General features: G+C 37.5%; 1 protein-coding gene across 1 annotated transcript in view; it reads left to right on the forward strand.

Moving 5' to 3' along the window:
* The window catches only part of RNF115 (ring finger protein 115), a 67103-nt gene that overhangs the window by 2011 nt on the left and 39481 nt on the right, over positions 1 to 25611 (forward strand). The window contains exons 2-3 of the mRNA XM_057721416.1: positions 18868 to 18926; positions 22171 to 22213. Coding sequence (XP_057577399.1) covers positions 18868 to 18926; positions 22171 to 22213 — 102 coding nt within the window. The remainder of the gene's footprint in view (positions 1 to 18867; positions 18927 to 22170; positions 22214 to 25611) is intronic.

Genomic DNA, 25611 nt, shown 5'->3' on the forward strand with positions numbered 1-25611 from the left:
AGGAGTATGTGGTTCCTGCCCTTAATCATCTTGCAATTTTGTTGTAAAAAGTAGCAACTAAAGTGAATGAGGATGGATGTGCTTTAGAATTCAGAGAGAGAGAGAGAGAGAGAGAGAGAGAGAGAGAGAGAGAGAGAGAGAGAGAGATTGTAGCATTGGTGATGTGAGGCCTGGGAAGAAGTAACAGATGAGATGGGATTTAAATTGAGTTTTGAAGCATAGGTAGAGTTCAGATTGAGGAGATAGCATAGACTGAGGTAGAAAGGAAGAGTGAGTTGAGGAAGAAGGGAGAAATATTTAGTAAATCATTGTTGCTGTGCATTTTTAGGAAAGGTGCAGTGAGGTCAGGAATATAGTTTCGATTTTGTGGATGAGCCAGTGAGTTTCATGTTTCATGGCCATTTCTATATCCTTAACCCTAGGCTGTCATCTTGAAAATGTTAGTTGTAAGAATGACCAAATTAGTAAGTGGCTGATTCAGTACAGATCTGCCTCTGCTACTGAAAAACCAATTCAGCACTGGTTAGTCAGTAATATGATTATCATAATATAGGACAATATTGACAAGATTTTTAAAAATAATTTTTTTATATAAACCTGAGATTCCTTTACTGTAAGTACTCAGCATTCATTAGACATGCATTGTTTCCTGAACTGGATCAATGTTGTGGGAAACCTGAATGTCCTGAGGATAGCGGGAGTAGAGTTTTTCTTTGTCTGGAGTTAATTTACATCTCAAGAGGGTGCCTTTGGTGGTAGTTGGATCGACAAGATTCATTACCCAGGAATGTTGCCTTCTCTGAACACCAGAGGCTGGTATTGAGTTTTATATCAGCTTTTAGTGAGCTATTGCTAGGGAGGTACCCAGTCAGTGGGAGGAGCTACTTCAGAGCCCTCTCATCTCTTGCCAATTTATTCACCAGGTAAAGTCATAATTTTGTTCAGTGGGACTAGGTCGCAAGGTTTTACAACTCTTATTTCTTCTCCCTTCCCCAGCCTCTAGGTTAATAGCACTTCATGATACATTTGGAAATGTACAGGCAATAGCAATAGCTTACTCAGCCTTCATCCCTGAAACTACCCTTAGGTTTTTGTTTATTTTTTTTCTTGTCAGTCCTACTGCTCTGAAAGATTCACAGGCCCGGCTAACTTTAATGTCTGTGTTAAAAGGTTTTTTCTTTTGGTTATAACTTGAGAGAGAGATTGGAGTGTGTCTAATGCTATGTAGGTTAAGCCACATTTAGTTGAATTAATTTAATTTGATGAAATAACACTCATTACTGCTAATCCTGATCTGTCCATCATCGTAGCTTTGTGTGTTTTTGATTTGGATCCTCCCAGATGAGAAGACAGAAGTTTTTGGGATTGCCATATATACATTACTAATAAGAAAAAAAGTATCAAATCGTGCACTTTAAATAAAAAAAAAAAAGACAAGTTTCTTTTAGAAAAAAGATATTAAGAAATGAGGGGGAAATCATGAAGAGAATTTTAGAATTTAGTGGTATTATTATCATTAGGTTTCAAAAAAGTTTTCATTCTAGAAATGAATAATGATTTAGGAATTTACATTTTTATTAACAGTGTTTTCTTATTTATCGTGAAGATAGTTTTTGTAAAATTTAACGAATACTAAACTTGAATTTTAAAATAAGAAATTTTGATTAAACAGTCTGAAGCCTTAGTGTTTCAAGTTTATGTATAATTGGTTAAAATGGCATTGTGTATTTTTTGGTCATCAGATGGTAGAGGAAATACTTAAGTAACTTAAAAGTTGTTTTCAGAATACAGCAGAAGCTTCTACCTCAACTGACTATCCCATTTAGAGACACTGTGAAGCCACGATAGATGTTGTTAACTATGAGGGATGACTGGGTAGTGCCGCAGAGGGCTGTGTCATGGAATGTAACGGTGTCATTCCATCTCCATACTACCCTCCTCTACTTTTAAATCAAGGTCAGGGAATATTACCTTATGAGATTATTTCTGATATAGTCATTAAAGAGGTGAGATAAATCATATGTGGAGTAAGCTACTTTTGGTATTGATGAAACTAGGGTGGTTCTTAAGTGTTTTATGGAGATCAGAGTAGAGACCAGTGTAATTAAGGACTGCAAGCGTATTGCTCACCAGAGAAGAGACCAGTGTAATTAAGGACTGCAAGCGTATTGCTCACCTCTGAGGCTTTGTCTGAAGGAAGGAACAGGCTTCTCTCCCTCTCACATCTCCTTATTATATCACCTTTGACCTAATAAAATGTTCTTTACCAAGTGCTATACAAGTCATTGTGCTGCACTTGTAATGACTTTAATACAGGAAAACTTTCTAACCACCCCATAAGAGTAGCTAAAAAGTAGATTTCTTAAAGAGTGTGACTCTTAAAATTCTAAGCTCACTGACCTTGCTTTTTAAAGTTGCATGATTCTTTGAAAGGTCCTAGAATGTTGTGTAAGTAATGTTAGTAGTTTTGTTGAACTGGGATAAGGAATTAATGATTTGAGCTAGGTTTTAGAGGCTTTAATTATTCAATTTCTTAAATTCTGCTATTGGTAACTTCCTAGCTAAAAAGTCTGCTTGATGATCTAGCATCTTTCTGATGCTACATAGCAATTGCTTATTAAAAGTCTCTTGAATGATATGATGACCCCAAAGTTATATTTAAAAAGTAGTGGTGTTAGTGGTATGAGATCTTTATCTAAAAGGCTTCAGTGGAACAAAATGCAAGTGCTACCATGTGAAGTTTGAACATACAGTGTCAGGAAGTATACTTCCTGCAAGGATCTAGAAGTAAGAAATATATATTCTTATGGTTAGAAGGCTAGTTCTAGTCTTGAAATTCTACTGATAAATAGGCATTTATATCTTGGGGAAATCTGTGGGATTTTTTTCAGTATGAGGAAGAACAAAAATCTTTAAACTTGCTACAGATGAAATTCCTTATATTTTTTGGGGAAGTACCAACTGATTACTAACACTTTGTGTTTCTTTATGTTTACTTGGCTTTTTATGACCTTTGCTTAGGTTGAGGGAGAGGATGCTAAGGTCTCTCAGATAGCCATCTTATTAGAAGAGGAAAAAAACGTGGATCGTTTCTTATTCTGTGTAGTCAAATAAGAAGGGGTCTAAGAAGCCCGTGGATGTTGACTTATTTTTATGTCTCCACAGTTTAATATTGATCAGTAAAAAGGAGACAGTGTAGAGCAGTAGTTCTCAACTGGGGGCAGTTTTGCTGCTTAGGAGGAAATTTGGCAACATCAGTAAGACATTTTCTACAGCTAGGTTGTTGTCAGGACTAGGGGAAGGGGAGGGTTGTTTCCAGCATCTAGTGGATAGAGGCCAGGGATGCTGCTAAACATGCTTCAATGGACAGGACAGTTCTCCACAACAAAGAATTATTGGGCCCAAAATGACAAGAGCACTGAGGTCCAGGAACCCTGTTGTAGAGGAATAAAGGGATAGTCATTGTCTTCCTGTGTCAGTGGTGCTTAAGGTTTTGTTTGGGGGTAGCTTTGATTTCTAATTTTGGGATCCTGTTGAGAATTTTCAGTAAGATAATTGAGACCATATAATTTTAGCCAAGGCCCTGATGGGAGGGATTGTTTAGAACAGTAGTTAAGTGGCTGCTATTCCATTATATCAGTATCTCTTGGGGTCACTTTCTCTCCTCGTGGTTACTGAGACCAGAGGAATTGGATCACTCCTCTCAAGTTACACACTGTGGGGCAACTTTTAAAAGGAAAAGTATCCAAATTTTTTGTCAGTTGGGAATTAACTGAGGTAGTAACACCACATGTAGCTTAGTAAGACATCTGGAAATTCCAGTTTGAAAACAAAGCAAAAAGCAGACAAGTCTAACTTTTAGTTTTTCTATAGCTCATCTTAGCATTAATCAAGTTTTACTTTCTGTGTTTCTCTTATAGTTCTTGAAAGTTTTCATGAGCTTAGGAGATTTTGTACTTAAACGTTTAGTTTCTTCAAACTCTCTGCTGAGTGGATGAATTGAAGTTAACTAATCCTTGTTCTAGTACTGATTCTTCATAGGGCTGGAGTTGAGTCATCTGACCCTCTCAGTTTATCTTAGTATATCCCACCGTAAAATAATTCTGAGGTGTGCCTACTGAAAGCTTGAGTGGGTATTCAGAGAAATGGAGCTATATAATTTTTGAAAGGTTGAGTAGGAATGAGCAGTCCTTATTTGTAGAAAAATAAGGCCTTTACCATAGTAGAAACATTTTAGGTAGTTCTTACAGTTTCACATAAAGAAGTTTATGGTTGAGTAATATTCCATTGTATATATGTGCCACATCTTTTTTTTTTTTAAGAACTTTTATTGAGATACAGTTAACAGACAATAAACAGCATATATTTAGAGTGTACAATTTTGTATCCCAATCTCCCAATTCATTCCCCCCAACCCTCCCTGCTTTCCCCACTTGGTGTCCATATGTTTGTTCTCTACATCTGTGTCTCTAATTCTGCCTTGCATTTCCTCTTTCATAGTTGTTAGCATTTGCCTTGTGTATTGAGGTGCTCCTATATTGGGTACATATATATTTATAATTGTTATTTCCTCTTCTTGGATTGATCCCTTGATCTTTATGTAATGTCCTTTCTTGTCTCTTGTAACATTTTTTATTTTAAAGTCTATTTTATCTGATATGACTATTGCTACTCCAGCTTTCTTTAGATTTCCATTTGCATGGAATATCTTTTTCCATCCCCTCACTTTCAGTCTGTATGTGTCCCTAGGTCTGAAGTGAGTCTCTTGTAGACAGCATACATATTGGTCTTGTTTTTGTATCCATTCAGCCAGTCTGTGTCTTTTGGTTGGTGCCTTTAGTCCATTTACATTCAAGGTAATTATCAATATGTATGTTCCTATTACCATTTTCTTAATTGTTTTGTTTTTGTAGGTCCTTTTCTTCTCTTATGTTTCCCACTTAGAGAAGTTCCTTTAGCATTTGTTGTAGGGCTGGTTTGGTGGTGCTGAATTCTCTTAGCTGCTGCTTGTCTGTAAAGCTTTTGATTTCTCAGTCAAATCTGAATGAGATCCTTGCTGGGTAGAGTATTCTTGGTTGTAGGTTCTTCCCTTTCATCACTTTAAATATATCATGCCACTCCCTTCTGGCTTGCAGAGTTTCTGCTGAGAAATCAGCTGTTACCCTTATGGGAGTTCCCTTGTATGTTATTTGTCGTTGTTCCCTTGTTGCTTTTAATAACTTTTCTCTGCCTTTAATTTTTGTCAGTTTGACTGCTATATGTCTTGGCGTGTTTCTCCTTGGGTTTATCCTGCCTGGGACTCTGTGCTTCCTGGACTTGGGTAGCTATTTCCTTTCCCATGTTAGGGAAGTTCTCAACTATAATCTCTTCCATTATTTTCTTGGGTCCTTTCTCTCTCTCTTCTCCTTCTGGGGCCCCTATAATGCGACTGTTGGTGCGTTTAACATTGTCCCAGAGGTCTCTTAGGCTGTCTTCAGTTCTTTTCATTCTTTTTTCTTTATTCTTTTCCGCATCAGTGATTATCACCACTCTGTCTTCCAGGTCACTTATTTGCCCTTCTGCCTCCGTTAATCTGCTATTGGTTCCTTCTAGTGCATTTTTCATTTCAGGTATTGTGTTGCATATCTGTTTGCTCTTTACTTCTTCTAGGTCTTTGGTAAACTTTTCAATCTTTGCATCCAGTCTTTTATGAAAGTCCTGGATCATCTTCACCATCATTATTCTGAATTCTTTTTCTGGAAGGGTGCCTATGTCCTGCTCATTTAGTTGTTTTTTTGGGTTTTATCCTGTCCCTTCATCTGGTACAAAGTCTTCTGCTTTTTCACTTTCTCTATCTTTCTGTGGCTGTGGTTTTCAGTTCCACAAGATGAAATACTGCTGATACTGCTTGATACTGCTGTCTGCCCTCTTGTGGAGGAAGCTATCTAGGAGGCTCCTGCGTGCTTCCTGATGGGAGGGACTGATGGTGGGTAGGGCTGGGTGGGCGGAGCTCAGTAAAGCTTTAATCCAATTTGGTGGGCGGAGCTCAGTGACAGTTAAATCTGCTTGTCTGCCAATGGATGGGGCTGTGTTCCCACATTGTTGGTTGTTTGGCCTGAGGCTACCTAGCCCTGGAGCCCACAGGCTCTTTGGTGGGGCTAATGGCGGACTCTGGGTGGGCTCACACCAATGAGCACTTCCCAGAACCCCTGCCGCCAGTGCCCCTGTCTCCTCCGTGAGCCACAGATGCCCCCCACCTCTGCAGGCAACCCTCCAATACCAGCAGGTAGGTCTGGTTCAGTCTCCTATGGGGTCACTGCTCCTTCCCCCTGGGTCCTGGTGAGCACACTTTTTTGTGTGCCCTCCAAGAATGGAGTCTCTGTTTCCCCCAGTCCTGTGGAGGTCCTGCAGTCAAATCCTGCTGGCTTTCAGAGTCTGATTCTCTGGGGATTCTGCCTCCTGTTGCTGGACTCCCAGGTTGGGAAGCCTGACATGGGGCTCAGAACCCTCACTTTAGTGGGTGGCCTTCTGCGGTGTAACTGTTCTCCAGTTTGTGAGTCACCCACCCAGCATTTATAGGATTTGATTTTAATGCGATTGCGCCCCTCCTACCATCTCATTGCAGCTTCTCCTTTGTCTCTGGATGTGGGGTGTCTTTTTTGGTGAGTTCCCTTGTCTTTCTGTCGATGATTGTTCAGCAATTAGTTGTAATTCCAGTGCTCTTGCAAGAGGGAGTGAGCATACATCCTCCTACTCTGCCATCTTGATCCTATCATAACTCACTGTTGATTTTAACCAAACACCCAGCATTTGACCTGTGCCACATCTTCTTTATCCATTCATCTGTTGATAGGCATTTAGGTTACTTCCATGTCCTGGCTATTGTAAATAGTGCTGCCATGAACATTGTGGCACATGTTTCTTTTTGGAGTATGGTTTCCTCATTTGTAGTGAGGTGGATGGACCTAGAGTCTGTCATACCAAGCAAAGTAAGCCAGAAAGAGAAAAACAAATACCATATGCTAATTCATATATATGGAATCTAAAAAAGAAATTGTACTGATGAACCCAGTGACAGGGCATGAATTAAGATGCAGATGTAGAGAACAGACCCGAGGACACCGGGTTGGGGGCAAAGGGGAAGCTGGGACGAGTGAGAGAGTAGCATTGACATATATACATCACCAAATGTAAAATAGATAGCTAGTGGGAAGCTGCTACATAACACAAGGAGATCAGCTCGATGATTGGTAAAAGGCGAAAGATTTATATGATCTGAAGAGAAACCAGAGTATATCAATGATTGGTGATGACTTGGGGGAGGGGGGTAGGGAGGGTGGGCAGGAGTCATGGGAGGGAGGGGATATGGGGATATATATATAAATACAGCTGATTCACTTTGTTGTACAGCAAAAACTGGCACAATCATATAGAGCAATTATACTCCAATAAAGAGCTTTAAAAAAAAGTTTAGGTTAGATTCTGATAGATTTTTTTTTTAAACGTGCTTTATTTTTTTAAAATTTATTTATTTATTGGCTGTGTTGGGTACTCATTGCTGCACACAGGCTTTCTCTAGTTGTGGCGAGCAGGGGCTACTGTTCATTGCAGTGCACAGGGTGACATCGGGGAAGAAGTGATAGATGAGATGGGCGCCTCATTTTGGCGGCTTCTCTTGTCATTGAGCACAGGCTCTAGGCATGCGAGTTTCAGTAGTAGCAGCACATGGGCTCAATAGTTGTGGTTCATGGGCCCTAGAGTACAGGCTCAATAGTTGTGGTGCATGAGCTAAGTTGCTCCATGGCATATGGGATCTTCCTGGACTAGGGATGGATTGAACCCGTGTCCCCTGCATTGGCAGGCGGATTCCCAACCACCGCGCCACCAGGGAAGTCCTGGCTCTGTTGATTTAAAACCAGGCACACTTTTTTTGTATGTTAAATAGATTGCCCAGCCTCTTTTCTCAAAATAGGCCAGTTAGTTTTGTTTTCCTTGAAAAGCTGTTAAAATAGGTAATCTCTCTCCTTGATGATTTCAACAGTGTCACAAGGAAGTTGTTAGTAGGCCAGGTATCTTATATTCACTTACTTGCCACTCACTTTGATGTTGTGCAGATTTGAATAGACTTAAACCTAGAGGACCACCTTGCAATAAAGGTTTTATTATGTTTACTTTTCAGCGTGCTTAGAATTTACATTCTCAGAAGAAAGGGAAAAATCCTATAGTTGTGTGTCCTTTCTTGTCTTTTTCTGGATTGATTGAAGCCTATAGGTATCCTACAATGATGCTGATCTTCTAGCCTGATGGGTCTCATACCTGTCAGACCCAGTGCCCTCTTTTTATAATAAACATTTTGAAATACTACCTTTAATGAAATGAAATTCTTAGGTAATACAGCTTTCTTACACATATGTTAAAAAAATTCTTTAGATGTAAGATAAAGGATAGATAAGTAACTCATGACAAATAATATGCATTTCAATGTGTAAATACTCAGAAGTCTATAACAGGAAGATATATATAACGTAGTAGATATTGGCAGCAAACATAGACGTAACAACTACCCAAATAGATTGCTATAAGGGTATTTGTACCTTAAATACCATGAGAGGTAAGCCACCAGAATGAACAATTCTTGGTAAAGGTACAAATAAAGTTTAATTTTCTCTCGCTTTATTCAGTAGTTGTTTTTCTGGACATATAGTGTGTGGTATTTTATATATAGAATGGAGTTAGGTCCTAGGCTTTGGTAGATATAAAGATATTTTTTATATACCTTACTATCCATAGGAAGTTTAAGAATAGAGACATTTCTTTATGCTGGAGTTTCCTATGCTTTGGGGACTCTGCCCTTTAAATTAAGTAGTATTTCTTTATTGCTATGACAACCAAAACACTTCAATAGATGTCTAAAATGTCCTATAGATGATTATATTGTCCTCATTGAGAATGACTTCTAGTCATACAGGAAAACATTTTCCCATTTTATCATTCACTCTTCTTTCTCTTGCTTATTATTCACTACTTTTGCATAGTACTTTTAACATAATGCAAGATTCACTTTTTGTCATTTAGACTTGATTTACTTTTCCTTTAGACAGTTTCTCCTATATGCCTTTAAATTTCTCATTTCCTCACCACTCTTGTCATCATTTGTAACTAATTTGTTGAATGGAAGGTAGCTGCTTCTGGTGAATCTTCTGCAATTTAAGTGGTGGTCAGAGGTACTTTATTCTCAAATGAACTTATGAAGCTGTTGATTCCCTGATTTTATTTCATAGTGCCAGTTATTAGGTTCTGATCTTGTAATACAGTTACTGCAAAGTGGCTAGAAGCATTAATGTTCCCAGTTAAGACAAGTTAGGTTGAGGAATGGAAATTTTGTACCTTAAGCCTGTTGGTTTGAAAAAAATTACTGTATTTTGATTGCTGATGCAGTGTGAAAACTATAATGGTACGTTTACTTCTTGTTTAATAACATGTAAAAGGCAAATTCATCAAATTAGCTATCACTGCTCTTCCTTATTTGCATGTTTTAGCATAAAAAGTGTTTGGAAGTAATATTAACAAGTGAGAATAAGCAAAGTGTTTAACTCCCTAAATTTTTCAACTTTATTTTACTAATCACTAAAATTATTGGTTTATTATTCTCTGCCAAGTATAGGTGCTGATTCAGTTAGGGAGACTTGTTTTAATAATATACTAGCATTCTGGTTTTTTGTTTGTTTGTTTTTAAAATGGAAATTTTTGTTTGAGCCAAACTGAGGATTATAACTGTGGAACAGCCTCTCAGAAAGCGCTGAGAACTGTTCGATACTAATATTCTGTTTAACATGCAATCAGTATTAGATGAGCAGATTCAGAGTTCCCAGGTTTTTAACAAGGTTAGCAATGTAATGTAGGTCTTTCTCATCTTGCAATACTAGTGCTATAAAAGGGTTACAGAAGTATGTCTATTTCTATTCCTGAGTGTGAATTAGTTCTCTGAACTAAAATCTTAAGTGATTGTTTCTCTGGCTGTTACTTAGGAAGAAAACCAGATTACAAAAACAAAAACAAACCAAAAAACTACCATTTGGCCACAGTTTTTTAGTGTTAAGCGAAGATACCTATACAATTTAAATATTGTTTGGAGAGCTGTGATTCAGTTCCAGGCCACTAGAACTGCCTTTATTTATGGTCTCACTCCCTAAGAATAGTAACATTCACAACCTTCATCATTTTGTTCCTTCATTCCAGGCCGTGACTGAACATTGACATTATCAGGGACTCCAAACAAGAATGTATAGTCAACCAACCTTCTTTGGTTCATTGTGTAACAGGCAGAAAATCAGGTCACGAGACAAAGCGTTACTTGATATAAGCTTGATCAGATGGACAAGAAGCCAAATTTTCTAAGAAAAAAAAAAAAAGACTAAACTACAAGAATTATCAGGGAAGAAGTTAACACAATATAGCCAGAAAAGATTTAGTTATAGTGTTCTTTGCTTGTTTACACTAAAGGCAGCAAGAAGGAGAACAACTTAGGGGCATAGCTATAAAATGGTAAATGATCCTAAAAGTCTGCCCTTAGTTCTATTGTGTACCATCATAGTTTGGGGGAAAATTTTATCTTCTTACATTCAGTTTATACTGATAGAATCTTCTTGCGTAAACTGACAACATTCATTCATTCAGCAACTGTATTCTAGGATCAAATTCCAAGCATTGTTCAGAAAGAAAACCATGCTTGGTGGGGAAAGAAAAATAACCTGGGATTAAAAGTCACTGAAATCATGTACAAAGTTTATGTTCTAATAATAAAATGACACTTAGGGAAGTAAAGGCACATTTAACAAACTTCTATGAATATCCTAATCTTAAGTACTTATCCTCAAAATAAGAATTGAATGAGTGAGACTTCTTGTTTTCCTGAAGGAGAGTTAGGGGAGACAAGTAAATGAGGACAACATTTGTGCTCTAGTTTTACAGATGGAAACAGGTCTTCCCAAAGACCATGAACTGGTTGAACTGGGAATAGAACTCAGAAGTTCTGTTACCAGCCTGGGTCCTTGGATTCTTTAATTAATAGAAATTGATAAGAGGCCAGGCCAGAAATTCAGGCAAGGCTTTTATTGGGACTACAGCATGAGGGAGTGAAAATAAGAAACAGGTGCCTTTGCTCGCTTTCTGAGGTGGGGCAAGTTAGTTGGTTCCTTAAATGAGGTGAGGGTAGGGGCAGATTGATGGGTTGGGCAAGAGGCCATAGTTTAGGTGGTCTTTTCCTCCCCCACCCCAACCTCCGCCCTGCCCCTGGTGGTGCTGTGTGCAGGGATCATGTGCTTTTGCTCCCGACACCTCCAAAAAGTCAGTTGGTTCCTGGCATTTTTGTATTCTGTTGTTCATAATTGCCCCAAATGTGAATATGTGCAGTTATTTTTAGTTCCTTAGTTTGTCCAGGTGCAAGCACTCCAGTAAAGGGTTCCAGGTCCCAGGTCCCAGCCTATCTCAGTTCTGTTATCTTTGTTTTGGGGTTCACTTGATACTTTTGAAAAGGGAGGAGGTGTAACCTGGCTTGTAAAGGGATAATCATAGGGGATTATGGAAAAAGTAGCCTCTTTGACGTTAAAGATGTGAGTTGGCATGAAATTCATGGTGCGCTGGGTAGGAACAGTTCCTAGGTAGGAACTGTGATGTGTTTCAAACAGTTTGTATTCGTAATCCTAATTAGGAGTTTCTGAACAGTTTTGCCTTGTGATACTCAAAAGAGAATGTGAACAGTAGAACATGACTGACATAATATTGTGATCTTAGATTTTGACTCTGTCAAATGACACAGAAAATAGCCTTCTCTTTTAGATAAAATAAAAAAAATAGACTTTGATCATGAACATATAGAAAAGCAAAGCTGTGGAATTAGGAAATAAATAGTAAGTCTTTATATTTCATGTTCTGAATAAACATTGAATATAAATTTGCATAAAATTCAAAGGTATGTAAATTTCACAGGGGACTTAATATGAATAAGTCCTGGCTTGTAGTCATTGTTCTACCAAGACCTCACATTTTGTGATAATTGATCCCTTGAAATATAAGAAAGAAAAGAATGCGTTAAAACCACCCTTTCCCTTTCTCTCTTGTATTCCAAGTGCTCTGTGTTCCCCAGTAGTGTTCTAAGTGGGTAAGCATCAGGGCTAAGCTGTACGTAGGGAGTTGTCCCTGATTCAGACTATTAATGGTGAAAAATATTTCTGTTTGTGGGTATTCTTAGATGAAATAGATAGTGGAACGTCTGAAGTAGTTCATTCAAGTGTACCTGCTACTGAGTGTTTTGATTCAAGTTGTATGTGGTAAACTTTCAGACCCTAGGGGAAAGCAGCTTAGTTTGGTGGAAACAACTAGGTTCCTGTTTCCAGTGATTCTGGGTAAGTAACTTAGGGTTGTTATACTTCTCTTTTAAAGACAGGATGATAGGAATGACCTAATGAAAGTTTTTGATAAGACTCACTGACTGTGGGGACTACATACATTGGCAATATTTGGGGAAGGGATTGGTGTGAAGATTTGATATATTCATATTTAAGCAGAGGAGAGATATCCATAGTGCCAGACATATAATGGGCCCTTAATTCACTCTTATCCTTGGTTTTGCCCTCCCCCCCAAATATATATTATGTTTAAAATTTTAAACTCTGTTATCTGAGTATATCAGGATGATACTAAGGCTTAAGGCCTGGGTGTGGGAGGAGTGTAGTCAGAGAGAGACTGTGTTTGGTTCTTGTTTGATCTTCTTACAACTTCTCCATAATTCATGGATGTTCACCCAAATTGAAGTTAACATTACCTCTGAAAAAAAATTAGGAAAAATTAAAATGCCAAGTTAGCCATCTTTAGAAGTGACCCAAGAGATAAATACTTAAAATCCATTCTGGTTGTAGGGCAGGACTAAATTGTGATTGTAAGTAAGAAAATACAGCCAAGTTTTTCCATTATATTCTAACGGGAAAAAGAATGTGTCTATTAGAAGAGGGGTGTGGGAGTTGTGGGTCAGCAGTGGAAGAATAGAAAATAAAGAGTCAGAGGCGAACATATGTTGTGTTCTTCCTGCACAGAGGGAGAGGAGACCCAGATCATTGATTTTGAGGATCTGGTTTATGCTCATGGTGGGAATGGATCTGTTGGGCTATCCTAGCATGATGACACAAGCTATACATCCAGTTGCCTACTGCTCTAATTCTCTGCTTATTTAGCAGGTGATTATAATCTGGAATAACTATAATAGCTGTATTTATTAAATGTCCACTATCTAATGTGGCAATCACTGAATTAGATATTTTGAAAACATCTTAACCTTTACAAAATACAGCATTGAAGCAAGCATCTCCATTTTACAGATGAGGAAATTGAATCTCAGAAAGATAATGTGACTCTCCCAAGACCTCGTATCTAATAAATAGAGACCTGAGATTAGAATTTAGGTCTCTAATTACAAAACTCTCTCCTCTATGCCTATGCCTCTTTCCTGTATTCAGGTAGGTTTATTTATTGAGGAAAACTGTGCTGAATAGTAAAAGTAAATGGGCTACTTGATAACTCTTTTTTCATTGAAATTAAATTGGCATTCTGGGTTTTATATATATGGCCTCTGAATTTGGTTTTATGTGAATCTTCCTCTAAGAGACAGATCTTCTCTAGGTGCTAAATTAGATTTCTGAACTTGTGAGACTGAAGATTTCAGACTCTGCACTGTATGTTCATCAGGGTAATACTCCCCTGTAAGGGAAGGAGGGGGCTGAGAGGCTGCTGAATGTCCCAAGGCTTCATTTGGCCTTGACATAAACTTTTCCATTCAGTCCTCAGCAAATTTTAGTTCCTGTTCCTTTCTCTGAAAGAGTATTTTCAATCAATAAAGTGTAATGAAAAGAATATGGAGTTTTGAATTCAAGAAAGACCAAGATTCAAAGCTCTTCTTCATCCCTTGGGTAATTTTCTGGTTTTCTGTTACTGTCTAAAAAAATCACCCCCAAATTTAGTGGCTTAAAACAATATTATCTTTCATGTTCCTGTGGATTTACAGAGTTCAGCTGGTCCATTCTCACGTCAGATCTTTCATTCGTTTATGGTCAGACAGAAACTGGAGAGGGAGCCATCTGAAGGCTCTACTGGAATGGACCTTAAAAGATAGTTTTTCCCTCTTACAATCCAATCCTTCTCTGATGTCTTAGTGCTTCTCTGTGTGGCCTCTCTGTCCAACATGGTAACCCAGACTTTTGTGGCTGCTCAGGGATTTAAGAGTCAGGAAGCAGAAACTGTTAGGCAGTTAAGGGCATTGTCTGGAGTTGGCTCAGTATTCTACAGGTAAAGAAGTCACAGGGCCTTCCAGATTCAAAGAGGGTGGAGTGGAGGGTCGCATTGTAGAAGAGCATGTGGGTTGGGAGATTTTGTTGGGGCCATCTTTGGAAAATCATCTCTGCTACAGGTAACTTACTTCTTTCTTCCTCACAACTTCATGTTCTTATCTGTGAAGTAGAAATAATATTTTCCTCACAGAGTTAAGAGGAATAGACAATGTCAAGCACATAGGTGTTTCATAAATCCAAGTACCCTCTCCTCTTAATTCTGTAACATAATAGATTATTTCTAATCTGCTTTTACTTTTCACAGTTTAGTACATAGTTTGGTTAACATTTTCCTGACCTGACTATGTTTCTCAGACTGATGTAACTTAAAACAAAAAAACCTTTTTCATGGAAAATTTCAAACATATTAAAAGTAGAGAGAATAGTATAAGAAACCCAACCCACATGTAATTATAATAATTATCGACTCATGGCCGATATTCTTCATTCACCTCTACCCTTACTCAACACCCCAATTCCAGGTTAGTTTGAAGCAGTTGCTGGAAATCAGGGGGAAAGTAGTGTGATTTCAGAAGAAAATGGTAGTAGTAAATAGAGTGCTATCAGACCTTTAAAAAGAATATCTAGAAACTGAAACTGTAATAGCTTCAGAATGTTATTTGGGGGTTTTTAGGCTTCCAAGAGAATGATTTTTTCAGACCAGACCTTTGTTCTGAGATCGGACTACCGAAGCATGTAGGAGACAAGTATGCATTTTTTACTTTGATAATTAGTGAATGACGGGCTTATGAAATCTGAAAAGTTCTTTGTATTTCCTGTAATGTTGATTTTAGGAGGGATAGTTCGCAACTGAGAGGTTTGTTTGTTCTATAATAAGCTACTTTTATCAAGAATAATTCACAGAATATTTGGAAGGCATTTTCGTTGTCTTCCCTGTAATCAAAATAGAATTATTTAGAAGTGTTTGATTGTGCTCGTAAACGGAAGGAGAACCTAGTGGCTGGAAGAAGCCCATAGTACTTCTGTAATTTGGTTTATACTGTTGAAGTGTCCTGTTCTGTGAAGGAGCTGTGTGTGAAGGCTGGCAGCCTGGTTCCTAGAACCATGCCTGGGATCATGAAGAGAGGACTTGTACATTTCTCTACTCTAAATCAGTGTGAGTCTTGCTTCAAGTCTTTTTCGTCTTCCCAATTGTGATATCTGCCTTTTGAAATTATTTTCTCTCTACCACAGCTCTAAACATCATTGGAAATTCAGTATCAATGTAGACGACTCTTACTCTAAAGACCTTCATCCCTACTCCCATAGCTGTATCTTGGACTTTGTGATCACCCAGAACATTGCTACTTTTGAAATCTTAGGCTTCATTATCCCAGGAGCAGGCCACAACTTCTTAAGCTTCCAGCTCTTTTAATTCTTTACTTCCACCCTAACCATTCTCTGATTGTATTAGATTCTGGTACTTTGACTCCTAACTGTGAGGTGTGTGGCAAGTAATTTCATGTTTGTTTATTCAGTAAATATTTATTGAACACCTGTCTGTCTGTCCTGAGGATATAATGGTAAACCAAACTGATCTGGACCCTGCCTTTATGAAACTTGAAGTTTATTGAATGGTGACAGACATTAAAAAAGCATTAAACAAATATATAATTAAAAATCGTGAAAAGCACTATAAAGGAATGAGCAGGGTGCTGTAGAAGAAAATAAGAGGAAACCACTTAAAATTGGATGATGAAAGAGGAACTTTCTGACATGACCTTAAAATGGAGACCTAAAGGACTAGAGGTCCCTTGCCATGCAGAAAGTTTCAGTTGTAGGAGCAGAATGTATGAAGGCTTGAGGTGGGGATGAGCTTGAGTTAGAAGAATTGGAAGAAGGCCCATGTGGCTGGAATTCACTGAGGGAGGGTAGCCTGAAATGAGGTTGGCAAGTTAAACAGAGATGAGCTGAATCAGGGCCTTGTAAGTCATATTTAAGAGTTTGATTTTATTCCAAATGTTTTTGGAAATAGTTGAAAGGTTTTAAAATGGGAAATGATATGGCCCATTTAATGTTTTAAAAAGATCATTCTAACTTCAGCATGCAGAACAGATGGGAAGAGACTGGAAGGGAAGCAGGACAACACTTAAGAGGGAGATTAGTCATTGTTAAGGGCCAGCGCTGGCTTGGGTTAAGATAGTAGGCAGTGGGGCAAGGGGTAGATTTGAGAAATGTGTTTGTGGTAGGAGTGCCAGGATTTGATGGTTGGTTGTGGAAGATAACAGAGAGGGAAGTGTCAGGAACGAATCCCAGTTTTCTAGTATGAACAAACTGATATGCCACCTCTCGAGAGAGAGTGTGTGTATTTGTGTGTGTGTGCGCATGTGCACGTGTGCATATGAGTGAGAGAAAGAGCATGAGAGAATATACATATGAGTGTAAATGAATCTGGAGTTCAGAAGAGTGGCCTGAGTTGGAGGTAAACATTTGGGAGTCATTCCACATAAAGGGATATTTATTTATTTATTTTTAATTTTGATTTTTTCATTAGGGGATTTTAAAGCAATGGGAATAAGTGAGAGAGGAAGAAAAAAGAAAGAGGAGCACCTGGCACTGAGATGGTGACAAATCACAACATTTTGTAGTTGATTTTTTTTTAAGCTCTTTATTGGAATATAATTGCTTTACACTCTTGTACCAGCTTATGAGGTACACCAAATCTTTTTTATTTTCTTTTTAACTTTAGACAATAGATTTAAGGTAGTCCTTCTAAAGTCAGTCTCACTTGCTTTCAAATAAACTTTCTTAGTGGTAGAGAAAGGAATGTAATTACTGCTACCTGGGAGGATACCTGGGAGGATGGGGGATGAAGGAGTAGAGGGAGGGCCTCAGGGATTTATATGGTCCAGATTATTTCATTTCTGGAGTAGTTCACAGTATGCCCATTATGAGCGTTTCTCTTCCTTCATGTGTATAGAGGAGAAAAAAGGTTGAGAGAGTCTAATCCACAGGGTAAAGTTCATGGTAATGTGAAGTTTTCCACAGTCTGGTTCCAGCCTGCCTATTCACATTCATCATACCATTCCGCTCCAACTTCCATGCATGCTGTATTCTATTGTTATGATTTTTAACCCATAATTTCCTTTTTTATTGAGCCAACAGACTAATATTTTAAGTCTCTGTTTCAGGTAAAGCCTTCCCTGATTCCCTCAGGCAAACTTTGGTATTTGTTTATATTCCCACTGTGCATTGATTAAAGCAATTATTTTATTAAATTTTACTGTTTCTTGCATTGACTGTCTCCTCACCAAACTAATCTCGTTGACGGAAGGGATTGGCCTTTTTTTTCTTTATATCTCTTTTAAGAAAGCATTTGGGACTTCCTAGGTGGCCCAGTGGTAAAGAATCCGCCTGCCAATGCAGCGGACACGGGTTTGAGCCCTGCCCTGGGAAGATTCCACATGCCATGGAGCAACTAAGCCCATGTGCCACAACTGTTGAGCCTGTGCTCTAGAGCCCATGAACCACAACTACTGAGCCCATGTGCCACAACTATTGAAGCCCATGCACCTAGAGCCCGTGCTCCACAACAAGAGAAACCACTACAATGAGGAGCCTGCGCACCACAGTGAAGAGTAGCCCCCACTCGCAGCACCTAGAGAAAGCCCGTGTGCAGCAACAAAGACCCAATGTAGCCAATAAATAAATAAAATAAATAAATAAATTAAAAAAAAAAAAAGAAAGCATTTGAATGTTTGAGTTATTACTATTCTGTCTTTATTTGAATAGGTACATACAGCTTACATTTCCTTCTGATAAGACAAACTTTTGGGTTTAGAAAATATAGAGTAAGAAAATAGTTGAAAATGTCTTTCCCAGATGTATTTTAATCGGTAGTTAAAATATACTTTTTAAAACTATGGTAAGGCAGTCTCTAAAGTATATTCTTTCTTATCAGCCCCAAAGCTTGATATTATTTATTTAAAAGAAAGATTTATGGTAGTGAAGGAAATAGAAGCTGATCTAATGGAATTGTTCTGGTTATTTGAATTAACATTTCTATAGAATACCTGAGAATATTAAGTTTTATTTGGAACCATTGATAATCAAAAAACAGATTAGAAATATTGTAAAACTTCATTGTAAATTCATAGTCTACAAATTGATTTATTCTGTGATTCAGTTTATGTCTCCTATATGTACATAGTAAAAAAAATTAGCAATTTCTGTACCCATGAATATTATAATCTTTTACTATTCTGGTATATGTAGCGGAGCTTTTTCATTAGATTTGAATAGAAAATTAGATAATAAATTCATTCCAGTTTAAAAAAAACCAACTTTGACATTCTTCTTTTAGCTCTCAGTGGGAACTGCTTGTAAAGCTATTCTATAGACATCTCATGGAATTCTTTATTTGCCAAAGTATAACAGAAAAAACTATCCCGGAGTCAGCAAGTACATACAACATTTCACAGCATCAGCTTGTGTTCTGCATATTATTCCGAAACTATATGCTTGGCTTTCTGGTGAAAGACTTTTATTTATGTCTTCTTTTCTTTTATAGGAATATATTTGTCCCAGATGTGAATCAGGCTTTATTGAAGAAGTGACAGATGATTCCAGGTATTGTACAAGCCCATGAATAAATCAGGCATTCTGTTATCAGAATTATTTTTTTCAGCATCAGCTGAATGAATAGAAAGGAATTTCTTTTGTATCTTATACTCTCTGCTGAGAGAGAGAAGAAAAGTGGCAGAGTGAAGGGGAAGAAAAATGGGAAAATTTGGAAAATGATGTGATAGTGGGTGTGATGAGATCTACTGTGGCATTCCTTGGAAACCTCTGTATCCATATCAGAGTAAATCTGGTAAGTTTTCATATATTTTCTGAGAATTTAGGGTTCTCTTGGATTATTGGTTGGTTTTTAGTGACTGCTCTTTGGTGGGCTGGGAAGCAACTTCTGACAAAGATATCTATAGTAAGATAAACAGGCTGTTCTAGCCAGGGAAACTGAGTTGTCATTCTTGCGGAAGCCTTGGGTCCCTTGTCCCTATTAGGATTATTGAGGTCAAACTTGTGCCATCTTGCCACTATAATATTAATGTGTTGGTAATGCTTGAAATTGGCTCTTATAAAAAAGGGAAAGTTATTTCTGAAAGTGACAGTGTTATATATTCCTTCTTGGTTAATATGATTAAAACTATGAAAGCTTAATCAAAAGTAGAATAGTGTTGATAGGAGGGCCTTTTGGGGGTAAATGTAATGAACACATTTGTTCCTTTGTGGCTGTCTGCTTAAACATTAGTTGGGCAATTGAGGAAATACTGACTGCATAAAAAGAATCTGTAATTTGAAGTTTCTTTTAATCACTGAATGACTTTGGGGATTTTAATGGCAGTAAATAATTCCTTTACTGTTGCTGTTGGCAGACTATAAAGTTGAAGGTCCCTTCCACAACCAGGAAAAACTACACATTTTACAGTATGTACAATTAGTTTAACTTTATTAATGATCAGTGAATATATGTATAAATGAACTGGAGCTTCTGGGGCAACATATGGCATGGGATCTAGTTTGGTACAAACGTCTAAACGTTGATACAATAATCTTGGTTTTAAATAACACAATATCAATTCTAAATCTTTAAGATTAGCTTGATAGCAAAATTAGCAATTTTGTGTGGATGGCATGCTAACTTGGGATAGCTTTTTATTTGTGCTATTGTAATTGCATCAAATACTTATTTCAAGCAGATATGCTCTGCATGTGTTAAATAAAGAGCATATTGGTTGTTGGGGGGCAGTTTTTTCAAAGTTTTAAAATACTAATCCTGGTTTCTTTAGCCCTGTATACAAAGTATGGTTATAAATGAGATTGGTAAGTAACTGCAGGAGGAATCTTTTCTAGCAGGGAACTATGAATTCTATGGATCCTGCTCTCACTTGACTTAATTCTTTTATTTGTGCCTCTGTAAGTCATAGGTTGTCCTGTACAGGTACTATTGGCAGTAGATACTCAAATGCAAAGATTATGCCTTTTGAAAGATCAGTGTTTTAAATAGTTGAAGAAGTCTTTGTCTTAGAATCAGTGTCTTAAAGGTAGCATGGTATTCGCTGCTGTAAAGTTCATAAATAGTTGCTGATTTGAATACTTAGCAATTACAGTGGTAAGTAGTGGATGGTAAAAATTAATGAGAGCAAGTCCTTATGTAAATATTAGGTAATGGGTTCCATTTGCCATTAGACATTCATCTAGAGGGGCATCTTGTAAGTTTTCTTAAGCTTTGTAACATTTGTCAGAACAACGTGGTTGTTTTTATCATCCCTTCTTCATGATTAGCCCTATCATTCTTAAAATACAAAGGAATTTTAAGGAAAGGGAATGCTGAGGGGGTTTCAGGGGGAGAAGAACCCCAAAAGATAGAGTTGATAGCTTTAATTACCAAAGATATTTGAGTCCTTGAAAGTATGTGGTAAAGGCAGGAAAGAACCCCAGAAGCCTATCTAGGCTTGAACAACAAAATGGATACACAGTGGGTGGTTCAATTATTTATTTATTTAGCATAGATGTACTGGTACTTTGGGGCTTGTTCTACATTTGAAGTGTTTTTTACAAAAGACGTTTTGACTTCTGAAACAAATACAGTTGTTAAATGGTTTCTAATTAGAGAATAAGGCCTGAGAATGATAACATAGAGAATGGCATTAGCTTCGTTTTTTCACTTTTGGTTCCAGACTAATCGGGGTGTGTTTGTTTCCTCAATGAGCTGAGTTCAATGCCTGGATTGGTATTGTAATTCTGAAAATGAAAGCTGTTTGTAGTAGTTTGTGAACTTTATATCATTGGGGTGAGTGTGTGCATGCTTGTGCGCTAGTGTGTGTACTTGTGTACGTCTCTTGAAGTAAAAGTAATATCCAGCAGTTCTTGTGATTCTTTCCATCCCCTTTCTGCCAAAGTGTGTTAGCCAGTTTCCTCTCTTCTTTGCAAATTTCATGGGGGCAGTGGGGTCTAGTATTTTTCCCCAGTCTTTGGGAATAGGTTTACACATGTGATATTAATTCACCAACTTTTACCAATATAGGATATGGTAAATCAGGGTTTTCAAGTGTTGAGTGCTCTGTATAATGGCCGATACATAATAGATACTCTACATGTATTTGGGGTGTTAATAAAATACAGTCTTTACCCTTTGAATTTATGTTTATGAAAAGCGGGGAAGGAGTAGAAATGGATGTAGATATTTATAATACAAGGTCGAATTTAGAATCAAAGTCACAGTGCAGATGGGTGTGGAGGAGTCTTGTTTGGTTGGTGAGTTTAGCAAAGACTTAATGGAGGATGGGCCCTGAAGGGTGGGTAGGATAATCATAGAGTAGAATAAACTATCAGAAGAAGAAAAAATATTTATTGAGCCCTTTTATAAGGCGCTAAATATAGTAGCAGGCACCTCGCATCACTGCATTTAATCATTCCTAATAGTTTCAAATGCTGTGTTCATCTGGTGGTTAAATGGTTTTTTAGTGAAATATTATTTTGAGAATCTTATTTTATTTCTTACCTTCTGAGAAAGATGTTTTTCTTTCTTTGCTCAGATTTGATTTGCATTGTTGGCTGTGGGTCCTTCTTTGTGATGGTCCCTCTCCCCAATTTTTCATTTAGTTTATCCTTGATTTTGTAGTTTGTTATAATATTTTTCATAGATTAATCCACATGCCAGTTCTTCAAAATTTCCCTTGTAGGTGTCATGTTGGGATGAGCTGTTTTTCCTTATTGGGATTTGCTCTCATTGTACCATTCTATATTTAGCTTCTGGGAGGGAAGCTTGTTCCTGGGAATAGAATCACTACTCATTGCTTTTTCTCTTCAGTTTTTTAGGTGGTGGCGGCAGCACATCAACACATTTTGCAGAGGTAAGTTTTCCTTTGGCTGTATGGATTCTTTAGGTAGTGGGTGGGTGTTAAAACCATGACAGATTTTCACTTCCCAGTGCAGCAGAACATCAGAATGTATAAGAAAAATATGGGCAAGAGTAGTCTTAGAAAGATTTGTGTTCAGTAGTTTGGGCTTTGGCATATTACTTTTAGTAAACCTTTGATTAGGAGAGAGCTGCGCTATGTTTGAAACCTGGTGGTGTTTTCAGTTCTGTTTTCTGCTTCTATGTTGTGTATATGGTGTGAGAATAAAAAGCTTGTGTTACTTTTTAAATAACAGTGTTACAGACTCTTAGTGGTGTGACAGTCAAGTAAAGAGCAGGCCAAGATGAGTTGTAATTGAAGTCACAGTGAGGCACAGTCTATAATTTTACACAGAGGTACTGGCTTCTAGAGATTACCGTCAATAAATGTGGTACTTTGGTATATGTAATTGGAATTTGGGGGCCAGATTAAGAATAAGATATTTACTTGCCTTCCAGGTCTCAAGATGGGACCTACAGTTAATTTCCAGTTCTTTATACGATGCAGCATCCATATTTTTTGGGGGAAAAAATCTTAACTAGGATTTGAAAATAAGACATTAATCTGTATCCTTGAATACTATTGTATATTAAACTCAGAGTAATTTTCCTTTTTATTTAATCCATTGACTTAAAATCTTTTGTTTTTTTGGACCATTTTAACCATTTTTAAGTGTACAATTTAAGTGTACAATTTTAAGTGGCATTAAGTACTCTTTGTTTATAAGCATTTAGAGACTATATCTCACAAGGGATAGACCAGTTCTGCCTACAAAAAACACTGGTTTGCTTTTGCTCCTATTGCCACACAACTTAGTTCTAGAAAGCTGACAGATAGTAAACAAAACAAAAAAACAAAAACTTAAATCCCATAATCAGAATTTCTTTGTGTTTCAGGATCACATTAGCTTTTTTTGGAGATAGTTCAAGTACCTGGAGAACTAGCACAACTTTTGGATGTTTATTTGTGTGTAAATTAAAACTGAATTGCAGTGTATTTGAAAACTGGTATTTAGTAAGGAGCCCATAAAACCCTAAGCTTCACTCCTTTATCCTCTGAAAATTATCTTAAGATGTCTAGCTTGCAGGTTTTCTTTCTTTTTCTTTTTTTTGGCCATGCCATGTGGCTTTCGGCATCTTAGTTCCTTGACCAGGGGATTGCACCTGAGCCCTGGCAGTAAAAGTGCCAAGTCCTAACCACTGGACTGCCAGGGAATTCCCAGCTCCTTAGATTTTTATGTTGTTAGATTTATAGTCAGGAAACTTAATGAAATGTTTCAGTAACAGTCCTGTTTTATTAAGAGTATTTTCTTTTACTTGTGGTCTGTGTTACTTCTTAATATCCAATATTAATAAGCTTTTTGCTTAACTCTGAACTGCCTTGGTACATGGGTTGATTAGTGTGATTCAAGACAGGTTATGTCTTTGAACTCCCACTTTCTCATTTTGGTGGATGGAAAAACATTACTTAAAACTGATTCTGCTAGCCAGGCCTGGACGCCTTTCTGGTTTTAATATGTTTTTTCCTTGTGTGTGCTATTCCTGTTAACACAGATTATCACTTACTGGTTATGCATATGCAGAAGAAACTTCATCTGATTTTCCTTAAATGTTGGTTCTCTTTTAGGAGATGGAAATACATTGGTCTGTCAGTTTTATAGATATGACTCACCAGGAGGAGATGCATTCAGAAGAAAAATAAATATATATAGTCCATTTCCTAACTTTAGTAATGCTAAATCTAACACTGACTGCATGAGTTATCCTTCAGGTGTTGAAATAATTTTGCTTAGTCATAGCCTGTGACTTCATGTTCTTTGGGGTTTATAGCAAAGGCATGATTATGCCCAGTTTTCCCTTGACATCATGCCTGAATATTTCAGTTTTCTCCTTTTTAAATGATATTTTGCACTTAAAAAATAGGGGGAAAAAATCTATGTTTTAATGCTATAGAAGTTCTCAGGGATTTAAAAAAATCATCTAAGAAGTATATGTTGCGTGCACTTCCAGCACTGTGCTAGAAGTAGGGGCAAGAAGTAAATGTCATGGTTGCCTTGCCTGCAAGGAACTTATAATTTAGTTGGGGAGCAAGTGTAAACATATGAAACAAATATGAAAACAAGAAAGAGTGTACAGAGAGTATAATAAACTTATTATGGGGTGTATGTAACAGGTACTATAGAAGGGAGAGATTAGGTGGGCTGCAAGTCTTTGAGAAGACAAAAATCTTTAAGAAAAGAGGTCAAATGACATAGTGATATGCCTGGATCCAGACTGCCTGAGTTTAAATCCTGGGTCTACTGCTTACTGACTATGTAACCTGGGCAGAATTGCTTAGAATTTCTTTGTGCTTCTGTTTCCTCCTTTGTAAGTTGGGGAATATAATAATACCTACCTCAGAGTGTTCTCGTGAGGATTGAGTTGATACATGCCAGATGTGTCGGCCCCTGTGCCTGCCATATAGTGAGTACTTAATAAATTTTAGCCATTATTAAGACTTCATGGAGAAAGTAAAACTCCTTCATGGAGAAGATAAAACAAGGCTTCAAGTACTGGAGCCTTAAAGGGTAGGTGGAATTTAGATAAGCTAAGAGGTGAGAAACACTGTCTCAAGATAGTATTCATAGGCTATAAGGTCTTATACCCATGTTACTGGAGAATAAACTTAGAAAGAAAATTATGTATGGAAGTAAAAATTATTTTTCTTAATCTATATTTCAGTTGGTAATTTCAGCAAAGTCTTATGCTCAGTTTTGCTCTATTTTTCTTCAGCTGCAGTTGCTTGTTACAATGAAGAGGTTATTTTCTTAGCATACACTAATAGCTGAATTCTTAAAATACTAGATATATTAGAAGAGGCTTAGTCCAAGCAAAATTTCTAATATAATCGGAATTGGGTTTTTTTTCCTAAATTGGGTTTGGGGTGGGGGAGATTGGGAGAGTGGATGAGGATGGAGGAGGGTTGCCAGTTAAATGGGAACTATGTTTGAGTAATGTGTGAGGGTCAGGGGAGAGTGAATCTAGAAATGTTGCCAGCAGTTTGTAGAGAGAGAAGACATAGCTATTCTGAGGTTCCTGTTAGTAACCTGGGGAATTGAGCCCATGGCTATCTGAGGGTTTCATTGATTACTTGAAAGCTTCTGACCATGACCAGTGAGACATCTGATCCGAAAGTGTCAGCTTACCTGAATATATCACTTCAGTGCAAGGGCGGCAGCGGCTTCTGCCTCAGATTAGCAGAAAATAAGATAGATGGCTTTCTAGAAAAAGAACTCCCAGGGGTGCAAGAAGGCAGGGTGCTCTGAGCAGTCTGATTTATATTTATTTAAATAAAATTTGTTTTCGTACATATGC

The sequence above is a fragment of the Hippopotamus amphibius genome, chromosome 1, assembly GCF_030028045.1.
Source record: "Hippopotamus amphibius kiboko isolate mHipAmp2 chromosome 1, mHipAmp2.hap2, whole genome shotgun sequence".
Classification (NCBI taxonomy): domain Eukaryota; kingdom Metazoa; phylum Chordata; class Mammalia; order Artiodactyla; family Hippopotamidae; genus Hippopotamus; species Hippopotamus amphibius.